The sequence below is a fragment of the Battus philenor genome, unplaced genomic scaffold (assembly GCF_028537555.1).
Source record: "Battus philenor isolate CCGP_79_NKW_IND1 unplaced genomic scaffold, ilBatPhil1.0.hap1 SCAF_26, whole genome shotgun sequence".
NCBI classification, from domain to species: domain Eukaryota; kingdom Metazoa; phylum Arthropoda; class Insecta; order Lepidoptera; family Papilionidae; genus Battus; species Battus philenor.
The window spans coordinates 8,285,977-8,300,339 of NW_027181689.1; the positions used below are offsets into that span (position 1 = coordinate 8,285,977).

Here is a 14,363-nt window from a genome sequence, read left to right on the forward strand (position 1 = left end):
ATGGACCCAGACAACCGAAGAGAGATCTTTCGCTATTATCTCAGGATTGGCTATAGTATGAGCTCCTTTAAAATTAATGAAATTAAAACAGTCGAAGTTCAAAGTTTACGTGGTGGCAGACAGAGCTATGTTTATCTTCACGGAGCGCATCGTTTGCACATTCCCCAAACACGGAGTCGGAAAGATCGTAGTACAAAGTGGATTCTATACTTGACCTACTTACGATCGCGAAACAAACATTTCACGGGAGAGCACTGTCAATGTTTGTATTTATACAACATGTGGATTAGTTTCTCGAATTTATTGCTGTACTGGTTAAAAACGGTAGATCTACCCGCGAAGAGTAGCGCAAGTAGCAGTGCAATGCTATTCATAACGAACAATCACACTTGTTTGAATCACGCGACACGCACGTATTTTATCTTAGATATAAAATAAAAAGGAACAGCCTATATTTTATTGATGTCTTATAGCCAGTGGGTAGTGTATAAGGTCTTCGAAAATTGAAATTAAAGCTTTGTAAGTTAAAACGGTGTCGGTAGATGGCGCTATTAGTCGATTGCCTCGCGTTATCGCTTGACGCGGATAGTCGCATGAAACAGTAGCGTTAAGTCGAGTATAAAATAGCCCGCGTTCAATCGAGGGCGATGTCGCTCTCAACCGTCGAGTAAGTAGTCTTGGTTTCGCATAACTTACATTACACCTCATTCACTACACTATATCCTTATACGAGTAAAGTCCCTCTTCGTGTGTACATCTTCGATGTAACTGCGATGCGATCATCTAACGTAAATTTTTTGATCCGCAGACCACCTCAATTTAGATGCAGTTGCACAGAACTTAAATCGGCTAGCAGCACAACTTTAAACGCATCAAATGTAAAAGGAAAAATTAACGAAGGTAAAAAGGATAAACTTAATGGATATTTGCTGTAATACAGTACACTCTTATACTGCCAATTGGTAGATTTTTGATCACATCCCTTTTTCATTTTTTGATCCTTATACATGGCGGTCACGTAAATAATCTTGCGATCCGACGCAAGTGTAGTATGTAGCTGCCCGAGCCGATGTTTCCCAGGGAGCCCTCCAGCTTTACTACCTTAAAAGAGGACTAAACGCCCTCAGCATCCTGCCCTCTCGCTAGGGCGGAATCTGCAAAAACCATTTGGGCGGCAGTGAGTGAGTCAAAAAAAGAATCAATCTCTTACCGTTTGAGAATATTGTTCAGCCATTCCGAATCCGTGACCTTCAGTTTTAAGACATGGTGTTTTAACTAAAAGCTACAGGTAATTCTAAATCTGCTCACAATTGTTAATCCAAGCGTGTAATTCCCACGCATCGTTTGTTACTCATGTACTTTTGATAAGATTGCAGGAATTATGTACATGCCTCAACAGTAACGTCATTATATTTTTTACTGTCGCCGTTTTACAATGACCAATGTTATTTTAAAAAACTGAGAGAATTTCTAGAACATTTGGTGATGAAATACAACTAAATCTTTAGTACATTTAATTATAAATAGATTTTCTGAACCCGAAGGCACCAGTGACGTGTAATTTCATTTCGAGGCATCATTAAGGCGTCTGTAGGCCTGCGCTCACGTGTCGTATGTTAGCATTGTTTTGCGAAATCATTAATTACGCATGTTTCCTAAATAACATGGAGGCTGCCAAGCGTTGTATTGGATTTCAGCGATGTAACTAAGTTCCCAACAAATTAAATTTTCTCTTTGGCAGTTCAGATTTATTGTTGTTGAAATCAGCGCTGGAACTTTTTCGGGCGTCGGATTTTCCGTTTGATGTGCCTAGAGGTTTTTTTTTGTGTCTACAAATATTTCGAGTTCGAAATCTTGATGAATATCTCTTTAAAGTTCTTCCAAGAATTACATAATTCTCATTATAAAAGATCCTTTGATATTTAGTAAAAACGAGGAAAGGTACTTTAAAAGGGTTGCCGCTGATAATTTGTGAAATTGCGGAAGGTAAAGGAAAACAAATAGCATTTATTCTAAATAAATGCTTCCAATTAAAATAAGATCGGCTTAGTAAACAAAAATAGATTTTTTATCACAAACGGATAATGTTAAAAATGATGTCGGTATTACCAAACTTTATAAAGTGACAAAGTGACAAAGACATACAAATGTAGCGCAGGATGCACACTTATAGGTAGACAAATGACTGAATTCAGGCCCGTTCCTACCGCTTTTATTAGAAATCTAAACGGCCTGTAGTCCTGATACCATACAGCAGAAATGATGATAGCATTGAAGTAATAATTACACTTATGCATTCGCTAGTAATGGACGTCAAAAAGCAAATCTAATTAGCTCAGGAAATTAATTAGTTACGTCGCCTTTTTAACGGCTCATTAAACTTGCGCACAACTGTATGACGTATGAAGTCAGCCGACAATAAATAAAGTTTTTATTCTTCATAGTTGTTTGTCAGAATTATAGAATGCACTCGTCTGATACCTCCATCATATAGGTAGACGACCTCATGATAAATATCATCACACTACCTTGGACAAGAAGTCTCCATACTGCCATCATTCTCTAGTATAACCTGGCCATGTGCAAACAGATTTGCTAAAGATATCTATTTAATTATATTTCACTAATAATATACAGGATGTCTGCCAACGACTTTCCCAAAGTTGTTTGTCCATCCTATCGCTTGTTCGTGGTTTACACTTTAAAATGCAGGCCGCTTACAACAGGTCCTATTGAAAATCTATAGTAGGGAAGCTGTGCCCAGCGGTGGACGTCTTGTTTGAAATGACGATGAACGATGAAAATTACGTTTAGTTTTGAATGACATGTTTTATATCACGTTTACGTTCAAATGTTTTGTTTTACGTCACGAAACGGCTACCGTTTTATAGTAGTCTTTTATTAACATAATAGTACATTTACGTCAAAAAAGATTCCGTACTTATAACATCACAATTTTCTATGAGACGGAATATTAAAGAAATATACGCACATACATACTGCCTTCATTTATCGTTACATTTTTTCCTTTTTTTCCACAGATTATATTCAATTGAAACATGAGGTTTATTAAACGATACTTTTTTTTTGTAATGTTTTTTATCGCGTGAATAACTTGATGTATATTTTTGCAATATTTATTTTAACTTCATATATTTAAAACTAAATAATTTACTAACATATATAAGTAATTTATAAACTATAAATAAAAGGACGCGTTGATTTATGAACAGCTTAAGTGTGCGCTTTACTTTATTAGAGCGTGTAAACCAGGGGAATGTTCTAATTTTATTTGTGCTAAAGAAGTGGATCAAGATCGCTCCGCCGTACATTACGTTATCCCGAGCTCCACGTGAGGTAAACAAATTTAATTAAACATGTAAGTGCGCGGTATGCACTTTATCTAATAAGAAATGATACTTCGTTCTTTGCTTACACTATTGACTAACTTCGCACTTTATTTAACAAACAGAAAAATAATTCTTTTGATCCGAATTAGACATTATATGATCAAATATAACAGACGCACAGTTTTAAACCTACGGTACATACGGTGTGTCTCAAAATGCTAATAAATTTATTAATACTGAAAAGGTCTTTGAGAGATGTCGCCTTGTGTGTGTTTTTTTTATGTCCCCCGCTATTGGGGGCTTCTCGTACCCCTAATTTGTTGGGATCAGGGTCTTTGTTCATAAATAAGATTTCAAAATTTTATCTTTATTATTCACTCACTTTCATACTTCTCAATTTCTTTTATTCTTACCTTTTTTACTTCAAAATATCTTTCATTTTGTTCTTTCCTTCCTTCCTTCCTTCTTGCTTCCATCATCTTATTACTCTTAGGTGGTTAGGTACATTTTTTTGCCGCCTTGTGATAGGCGTCTATCGTTGATATCATGATAATGAAGATATAAATATAGTAATGCATTATCAAATTAAAAATATATTTATTCAATTAGGCATTTAAATGCGCTTCAGAATCGTCGATTATCCCTATATTTTTAGCATTAAGCTACCACCAGCCCGAAACTCAATAGTTGCTCTTTTAAATGAAATTTAACATTTTTTTATAATTAGTTTAATATCAACCATGTAAATGAGTCAAGTAAAAACTCTTTAATGCTATAATAAAATTTATCGAACAGCATACTTTTAATTTTAGAATTAAAATTGAGAAACGAGAGGTCCAAGATATCTTGTGGAAATTTAATATATATGCGTATATACATAGTAAGGATTCGTTAAATTTTGAAGACGAAATTCAGGCGTTACGAGTTTACATTTATTTCTTGTATTTATCATGTGTCTGTCACTATTTTTCATAAAAGATTTTTAATTATGTACTATAGTATTACATTTTAGGTAATCACATTAGAAACTAGATGGAAAGTCCCATTAATCCAATAATTATGTAGTTTTTTCGCATTAATAATACAGTGAATCGTTATTAACCATCGGCCACAATGTTTTGTATTCCTTTGACACGGCGACGGTGTTGAAAAGGCAAATAGAGGGGGGATAACCTTCTTGATGTTCCTTTTAAATAATGTTGCGGTACAAGTACGTTTAGTGGAAGACCCTTGGCGCGATTTTAAGTCTAGAAGAATAACACCGGAGTGGCCAGAAGTTTCATATAACTTTAAAAACTCTATCCCCCGGAGTACAGAATGTAAAATACATATAAGTAAACATTTTCAATCCGTAATAAAATAAAGTTATACAAAATCTACTGCGTAGTTATCTTTAACGATCAAACTATGCTAGAGTTAAAATGACGCATGTACTCAATAAAAATAAAAGTAAATAAACAATTTTACTTTTTAATTACGCATTTACAGGACAATAAAAAAAGTCTAATGAGCAATGCTAAATTATGTCTCGGCTCGTTACGTAAAGAACTATGCGTGTGAATTTGAAACAGCGAGATTAGTTTTACGAGCATAAGGTAAAGCTATTTACACGCAAAACCAATCAGTGATACTGCGCATGCGCACCTAAACAGTCGCCCGCATATATAAAAACAAATCAAGGACAAATCATGTTGAGTAGAACACTACATTTTATATTTACTTTAATGTTAGTAGATTTAGTTTCGTCTGTAGGTGAGAAAGCCTTTAAGGCCTGCAAAACGTACGGCCAGACGATGCTGGAGTGTCATAATGTTTTATTCCCTACCGCGAGAATGAGAGTACCAATAGATTTACTATTATACCCGCATATGGTGCTGATAGGTTTTGGAAATAGTAAAGATAGTCGACCGACGTGGAAATGCGGCGGAAGTTTAATAAGCGAGGAATGGGTCCTGACAGCGGCACATTGCATCGCTGATCCACAATACGGAGCGCCCACTGTTTTAAGAATTGGAACAGCTACATTCGAATTCGACGAAGTGGAGGAATTAGCTCAGGAGAGGAAAATAACCGATATCGTCGCTCACCCGAAATACAAACCGCCGTCTAAGTACCACGATATCGCATTAATGAAAAGCGATCCACCGTTTATACTAAATCGTGACATAAGGATTGCTTGCTTACATCTAGATGAAAATATAGAGCTAGTGAACTTGACAGTCATTGGATTCGGTACAACAGTATCCGGCGCCGCTACGGGCAGTCAGACTTTGATGAAAGCGGACGTGGACATCATTGATAGTACAGTGTGTAACAGATCGATGAGATATTTGATCAGGCGGAAAATTCTTGCCGAAGGGATAACCGAGGATCAGTTATGCGCCGGTGATTACGAGAACGGAGGCAGAGATACGTGTCAAGGTGATTCGGGGGGTCCCCTGCAAATCATGTTAGACAGGGTTGACTGCATTAAGACCTTCCCCTTGCATATTGTAGTTGGTGTGACGTCATTCGGCAGAGACTGCGGACGCAAAATGGCGCCGGGCGTTTATACAAGAGTATCTAGATACGTGGACTGGATAGAGAGCATCGTGTGGCCAACTTAACAAACAATTTTAATGACAAGTGCCAATATCTAAGTGTTTTTCAGATTAAAAAGCAAACGGACCCCAAGACTCATATTGATTTTTAATAAACTATATTGTACAAGTTTCGGATGTTTTTTTCGGTGACTAACTTTTACTATTATTATTCAGCTCATCTTCACTCTCCGTTATAATCATAATTTCCAATGAACGTCCACCGCTGGACATATGCCATCTTTCTGGATTTCCAACAGGACAGGTAAGAACCGGCTACCAACATCGTCCAACAACAATTCTATGTACTATTACCGATTGTACTTTGACTTTAAACAGTGTTGCTGATTGTACTTTCGACTGAATTTTATTGTAGCGCTACCGAAATCGCTGTACCTCGCTTTAGGTATGCTCGAGAGGGGGGAGGGGGTATTGAACAGTTCCGTTCTTTCAGTTCACAATTTGTTCTATTCGACCCAATCTCGCCGCGCTTTTCTAACAAGTAGTACAGTTGTTTAAATAGGACTGTACCACTAATGTATAGACGGTTAAAAGAAGATTTTTTTACTATTCGTATATTCTATATAAAGAGATGATGCGCCCCGGGCAATGCGACATTTCTTATTCATTGGAGTTTTAGTGGCAAAAAATTGGTTTGAGTATTTTTAAAAATATTTACGAACATATATTCTTACTTACCCACGCAGTGACATCGCATTAAGTTATAGAACATGCACCCGTAAAAGCGAAACGTACCTGAAACAAAAAATGATTCATGAATACGTGTAGAAGTGTCAGAAGGAAACATATGAATAACGACGAATGTGGGCGTCACTTCGAATCACATTTCGTTTTGATATCCATACCTGTTTCGTAGATATTGCGTATACAGAATGATTGGTTATGGGGGGGTAAATTCTTAAAGCGGTACATGTGCATTTGCTGTGAAAAAATGTTTGGTACACCCTGTATTAAAATCTATGATATCAGGAATTATAACTAGCTTAGTGATAACATTGTAAAAAAATTGAATTTTTTAAAATTCGAATTTCCATGTATTAAAATTAATTATAGTTAACCATCTGTCCTTGCAGACATTGTATATTGTCTGGTAAAAGTTATTGGCCCATCGCATTGTAATAAAAAAATATTTTAATGTATCATATTTTAGTGTGAACACTAAAGTGTGATTGTAAATGATCGATAAATGAGAAATATATACATCTCTTTAAAACTTCACCTATAACCAATTATCCTTTACACAGGTAGTTATGTAGTTTTGAACAGGAATTTATAAAAATATTTCGTATTGAATTTGTTAATAAGCAAGGTAAAAAACAGGTACAGAGACTCAACCCCTCCAATTAAGCGAAAGAGCCTTGCTACAGGCGCCGGAGATGGATCCTGACAATAGTCGAATAGCGGATTCAAACTTACGACTTTTGCAGACTGCAAGCACTTACCTGCTCCTAACGACATCCACTACAGAATGGACGGCGTTGTATTCTTTGTTTGCTTCGTGATTATTCTGGATTTTACTTACCTAAGACTTCATTACGCTTCAGACGGTCATTAATTATTTTAATTATATTAAAACGTAAACTAACGAGACGGGCAAGGTGTTTTCTTGAGGGCAAGTGATATACCTATTATTTTATTTATCTCTACGGCGAAATTACTGCCAAAGGCATACTCTACCAGTTAACGTTTAGGCTGTGCAGAAATAAATAAATTAAGGTTGGCGAAACAAGTAATAGGTTAAATCAAATTGATAGGTAAAATAATCGCATAAAAGCGCCTTATACGAATGTACTAATGGCTACTAAATTTATACATGTTTTCATATCTACACATAATATTTAAATAAATATAATAAATAATGAAATCGAATTATCGTGATGATTTCGACAGCTTGTCAAGCAATAGCTTTCGAACATTCGCTTTAAATGTATAACGATTCCTGATCATCCTAATATCGAGGAGAAGTGGTTTCAAAGAGGAATAGATTGTATTGCGAATTACAAAGTGTTGGTTGGAGTTATAAAATGCACAAACTTGCGTAGTAAGACGTCTACTGTTCCCATATTACATTTGGTTTCAATAGGGAGGCACATAATGAGGTTCGTAGATGAACGAATATAATCGACGTAGCCCAGCGAATTGGTGGATAGGCCATTTAGTTCAGAACGCATCGCTAGGGCCTGCAAGACCTGGAGCGGACATCACGAACCGGCAGGCAGACAGAAGATGCTGAACGCAGGCCGCTTTCCAGCCGGTCATATTCAAGTGATATAGCGTAGGCTATACAGTGATTGTCCTGCGGTTGAAATAATGATGATAAAAAAGTCATTAATTATAATAAAAAAATATTTCACTACAGAATATTAATCCAATTACACAGGAGTCAGATACGGCGATAGTATTCGAGCTATAATTGTATTAAGTTACCGATATACTTATTTCATTGTTCACTAGATGGACTGTTAATTTAGTCGAATAAGACTGTATTAAGTCAGCTATTAAAAATTGCATGAACAACCGTGTTCATACTAGACATTTTAGATCTCATTGTTGTTTTAATAATAATCTTTTAACACAGTATTTTAGATTCAAATTAAACATCGCTTGCAGAGAAACAGTAACAGTAATATTTGTTTATTCATATTATATTGTGATCCGCACTTAGGAGAAAAAAGATCCGTATCAAATAGAAACAATGGAGAAGGATTGTCAGCGCTCAGTAATCGTAAAAAAACAAAACATATTGTAAACAAAACACCCTAGCGATACAAATTAAAATTAATAAATAAAAATGTGACCATTTCTACATCATGAAAAGAATTCCAGAAAAACCCAATTCAGTAGAAACTAAAATCAGATTGAGCTCCCCTATAACACCCTATGATCCTGAATTTTAAAACTACAAAACGCGTCATGATATGAGACTGGCCCACAATAAACTCGGACTTATTTTTTAACGATCACTTATAATATGATACTATCTTTGACGCAAAAAAAATTATGTAATATTATTCAGAAAGTTTTTATTTGAATAATTCATACCGCCGTTTTTTTGTCTCATGGAGAAACCCAATTAGAAACTCTTCCTTAGGGGAGATAATGGAAGGGTTATGCGAATCTCCCACCAGCTAAAACCCCGTTGTCTTCTTTGATGCCTTTTGTTAATTTTACGAAAACCTCAACATCTTAGGATAGAGCTGAGATATAAACAAACATAAACACACCTACATATACAAATTAATGTGTGTAATCATTGTTAATCTGGATTTTTTATACTTAATAATTTTACATAGTGATATGCTTAGCCTAGTTTTGTTATTCAATTAGTTTTTTAGTTTGTTCTCTTTTATTTTTACATTTATTTTAACCCTGATTTTGTATCGTTGTGTATTATGTGCAGTAAATATGTTATTATAAATATAATCAGTAGGCATTCAACAACGGGAAAGACTGAGAGTACTTTTAAACGGACAAATTTTTAATCTAAGTTTGTCCACAAACAAAATTATGATTCGGAAAAAAAAATAATCTGCATAAGATCCGGCGGAGGAGGGCCGGGCAATTAAAGTTCTGATTTACTTTAAAAGTCATCTTATTATACAAAAACACAATTTACAACTTATACGAAAATTACGCTATGTTCATTTAAACTTTAGCCCGGGGTGCTGTTCCGGAATAATTTGGGGGGTAGTGTTTACACTGTGGCGATGATACCGCAACGTTCTATAGAAGTATTCTTTATAACATGACACGGGCAATATACTAATATGATAATTGCTCTACTTGGTGGTGCTATACTGTACGCTCTACGAGGTTTAATAAGAAAATAGATAGATAGTAAACTAACGAAAGTACGACTTAGTCCGACAGATCGGCAAGTTAAAGTGACAGTGAGCTAGGCATTCTTTTTTTTCAGAAGATAGCAGCCCACTGCAAGTCATAGGCCGCTCTCTAAGATCGATATATATATATATATATATATATATATATATAGTGAATTTTTTTATTTATTTGGAGTACCTTTTATTTTAGCCATGTTTTCTAAAAACAGAAATAAAATAGAGATTTAAATCAAAAAATACGTATAAGACTTAAAGAGCTTATGCATCGAAATGAAAATCCTGAAATAAAAATGAACATAGATATAGTTTTTTCTCTTTCAGATCGCTGTTTCTATTAAGAAAATAAGCGTTTCATATTTTAAACCGAAGCACTGTATTAATGGAATGTTTCAATTCGCCGTTCTTTTAACAGGTAAAAATATTTCATTAGCTAATAAACTCAGAGTATAAAGGAGTAAGTAATTGGTTTCTAACATCGCAGCCTTTGTGCTCCGTTTCAAAACTAACTTAAAATAAAATAAATAACCCGTTTTAATATTTAATTATGAAGTATTATTTATTTTTTTCAGTAAAAGAATTCGCTTCACAGAAGTCTAAGTAATTATTTATTAAGAAACGAAAAGGTCCACGAAATACGCCTTTATCTTGATGGACTTTTTTTTGGGTTTTTTATTACGCAAATAAGCAATGTCAGACTATTTCTTAAGAGAGTTCTTCATGTTAATAAATAATTTTGCAAAACAAATTATCATTTTTTGTCAGCGACTTACTAAAAGAACTAAGCCTAACATAAAGAATGATTGGTTACTGGTGTAAAACTTTTTAAGTGAAGAAAGTATAGATCATTTAATGTAACTTAAAGTACACGAAAATAAACAGTTTGAGAAACAATATACAAGAAAAATAGTAATAAATTAAATATTAACTTTAATTATTGTGTACTATCTTTCCATGTAGACATTTTAAAGCATTTTGCTGTCAAATGATCCATACATTCAATTCAAGCTACTACATTTATAACGTATCACCCTGTATAATCAATAAGTTTGTAAAATTGTTTTCGCTAATAAATATTAGTTTGTCAGAAGACCATGTATGTAGACAGCTTTTTACTATTCTTTTTGGAAATCTATGGAGGAGGCATAGGTCTAATAGAGGACGTTCTATAGAACGATGAATAAAATAGTAGTTAAAAAAAAAACACAAAAAACGTAAATAAAATATATAGAGAGAAGTGGTAGAAGTAAGCAATTTGTACATGAACGTTTATTACAGAGATACTCCGCCATGTCTGTACTAGAACGCCTCACAACTCTCCTAATAACCCACCCGAGATTTGGAGACATTTTTGGGGCAATTTTTTTGTAATTGCCAATCTGCCTCGAGCGGTATCTTCCGAGTTATCGAGATTTTAAATGAAGCGCTTGTGAATTTAGAGAATTCAATTATTTTCATACGACGCCCCGGGCGCAGAGGGCCGGGGTCCGCGATTCAATTAAAGAAAAATATATGAATAAACGATTTGCTTGGTAAACGAACCGCGGTGGATCAGATGCTGTTACTGTCATGTGTTCATTGAATGTGTATTGTGTTTTTCAAATTATTGATTCACTAAAAAAATTAATACACTAAGGATTATTGTAGTCTAATCTGCAAGTTGAAGCGAATTTAATCCTATTGTAATACGCCAGGAAGATTGTATTTTTTAACATATATTACAGCCAGAAAAGACCCCATACGAATAAAAATTTTCATCCGGTCCATTTGGAAATCTATAGAGGACGCTTTTGTCTTGTTGTAGAAGTCCAGCGGCTGTAATAATAATATTGATGTAAACAGCTGAAATCATGATGGCGGAAAAGAAAAAACAATAAGATTTACATAGTGGATAGCATTACAGATCATATTTAAGACCAATGGTCGAAATGGATCTTGGATCACTATGTGGCTTGTCCTCATCGTTTCTGCCCATAGACGCCCACTGCAAGGTGAAGGCCTGCCTCGAAGATATCTATGGGGGGATATATCAAAGTCACCACGTAGATCGTAGCGTGGTGTTATGGTACACGGGAGACACTGTTGCCTATCTTCTTGAAAATTTTGTGATCAGTGGCAATCCTATATGTTTTATGTAACATATAAGATTGCATTCCGGGGATTGAACCCGTGGCCTAGAATCGCAAGCCTCAGTCCTCTACCGCTGGACACTACTCTGCAGCATGTGACCGGCTACATATTTTGTAAAAAAAATAATGATGACCCCAACCCAAAAAAAAAGACTTAAGCATATATTGCAATTGCAGTATAAAGCAAACTAATGTCAAGAGTCAACGAAATAAAGCCACAAATGGAGAAGTATCGTGGCGGTGAAATAATAATGAAAAGTGAATTTTAAAAATGAAATTAAATTAAATCAAAAACGTTAAAATGTTGTTTGTTATTCAGTTTTAACTGGAATATGTATACCCCTAACCTACATAACTACGGTGCATTATTATAATATATATTTGAAACAACTTAAGAATACGCATTTTAGTTGGTTCACTTATGTTCTTGATGAAAAAGACTACTGCAACGGTAAAAGCTGAAGGATTAACGGTACAAAACTCAAGTCGTATAACAAATGGTAATAAGTAAATCATTATTATGGTTTTTTTATAGGTTTCGTTGTCTTTGTCATAGCTTTAACTCGTAACCACGACATAGTTATAAATATCCTAGGCTTTCAATACATACATACATTCTCGGACTGTATAACAGTGTACATCAAGCGGTGGTAGCAATATCACGTCACAAGAACGAGACTTAAGATGCGATCGCAATATTCATCGGTGTGGCGAATACGGCAACCACCGCATAGATACTGGTGTACAACTTGGGAATTGCAATGTAGAGTAGGGGTAAGGAAGAGGTCGCACGAAACATAATCTTAAAAACAGGACGTTGTTAGGGCGTCGTAAAGATAGATTATGAGGCTTAATTTTTTAATTAAACTTGCTTGATATGCAAAAAAATCGGGAATAATATACGTACATGTCAAACAAAGGCACGGACGCTTGTGTCTTTGCAACATCGATCTTTATAATAATAATAAATAATAACATTTAAAAAACTTTTAAGTTAAACGGTTTTTTGATACCCATATTGTGGTGGTTGTGGAAAAATATATACCTAGCCCGCCATATTGGAACAGCGTCCATCTTGAATTTTAAATTTTCACATAATCATCGTGTTTTACTAGTGTAGCCCTTTCATTTGATACCCATATTGAGGGGGTTAAGGAAAAATATGTTGTTATCCGCCATTTTGTATCGGCGGCCATCTTAGATTTATAATGTTATTGGTTTTATTATATTGTATTGTCATCTAAATTAAGTGTGTGTACCAAATTTCAGATCAATCTGACAACGGGAAGGTGCTTCAATTTCAATTTCTAATTTTGACCCAAATAAATAAATAAATAAATTCTGTACGGGTCGAACTATATAAAACCGTTTAAAAAGGACAGCATCTTTTGAAGTCTTTGACAAGGTCGTCTGTCCTCCTTACGGGTGACGTCCGACGCTGCGTTTGCACCTGGTCTCCACTTTAAAAACTTCATGCAAGCCCACTGTCACTACAACTTGTACATTCGCTGGACTGTGTTGGTTCTTTCATTTATCTACGCGGTGGTCGCACCCTCACAATATGTATTATAATACATGACAATTAGTCCGATTTATATATAATTTTCGATCTAGTCTCTATTTATGTAACAGTTCAAATTAATTAACTTGTATTATCTTACGACAGAGTAACATTTCAAATAACGTAAGCAATGTAGTCAGCTTAATTATCATTTATGTTGACTCGATTTACAAGGAACACAGAACTGTATAATAAGATATTGTTTGCTGTGTTATACATACTATTTATATTTATTTAATTATGTTTATTTTAAATATTTATCGAAAGCATCTCAAGTCTCTTCTAGCGTTTAGAGCACATCTACAGCCGGAGAACTGGACGCCCGTGGTTACGTCACCGTTTGATTCCTCGTACATGTTATGGCTCTGCGAAGGCGGGCCAGCTTTTTCTTCTCGTCTTTTTTTTGTTTCAGGGGCGAAATTTTCCAGATGTTCAAGATGCCCTACCTCTGGGGGACGACAGAATTATGGTGGATTCCTACCGACTAAAACCCCCCGGTGATCGCCATCTGCACTATGCGGGGATCGCAGTAACTCCCGGTCAGGGATCGCTACGCGGCCTTCCCTCGCGCTCAGATATTTTAGATAGTCCGTCCCGGGGTATGCGTGTTCATACTACCCCCGAAACCCTCGTGGTACTGTCGTCGATAGTTTGCGTCCACATTGACCCACCATCCGCCACAGAGTCGCTGAAGCTAGTGGGAGTTTAGGGTCCCCACCCTAAATACTCGGGACTTCGAAGGCGTTTGATGCAGGGGAACACCATTTTCTGGAGGACCGTCTCTTCCTGGAGAGGCGCGTCCCTGCGCTGACGGTGTCGTCTTCGAGCGGGATCTGTCCTCTGCCGATCTCGTTCGGCCACCTCCTTCCGGATACATAGATGGA

The 14,363-nt window shown here is 35.7% G+C and overlaps 2 protein-coding genes across 3 annotated transcripts in view; one reads left to right on the top strand and one right to left on the bottom strand.

Annotated features, from left to right (window-relative positions):
• Positions 1-14,363, bottom strand: part of LOC137925170 (uncharacterized) — a 612,469-nt gene that overhangs the window by 173,476 nt on the left and 424,630 nt on the right. The gene's annotated exons all lie outside the window — the stretch shown is intronic.
• LOC137925171 (serine protease snake-like) lies at positions 4,981-6,051 on the top strand. The gene has a single exon (XM_068768560.1). It carries the CDS (start codon positions 5,039-5,041, stop codon positions 5,954-5,956), a length of 918 nt encoding a protein of 305 aa, XP_068624661.1. The 5' UTR covers positions 4,981-5,038; the 3' UTR covers positions 5,957-6,051.

Bases quoted from the DNA above. Each gene is read 5' to 3' on its own strand.
- LOC137925171 (XM_068768560.1), top strand. From the start codon at position 5,039: ATGTTGAGTAGAACACTACATTTTATATTTACTTTAATGTTAGTAGAT.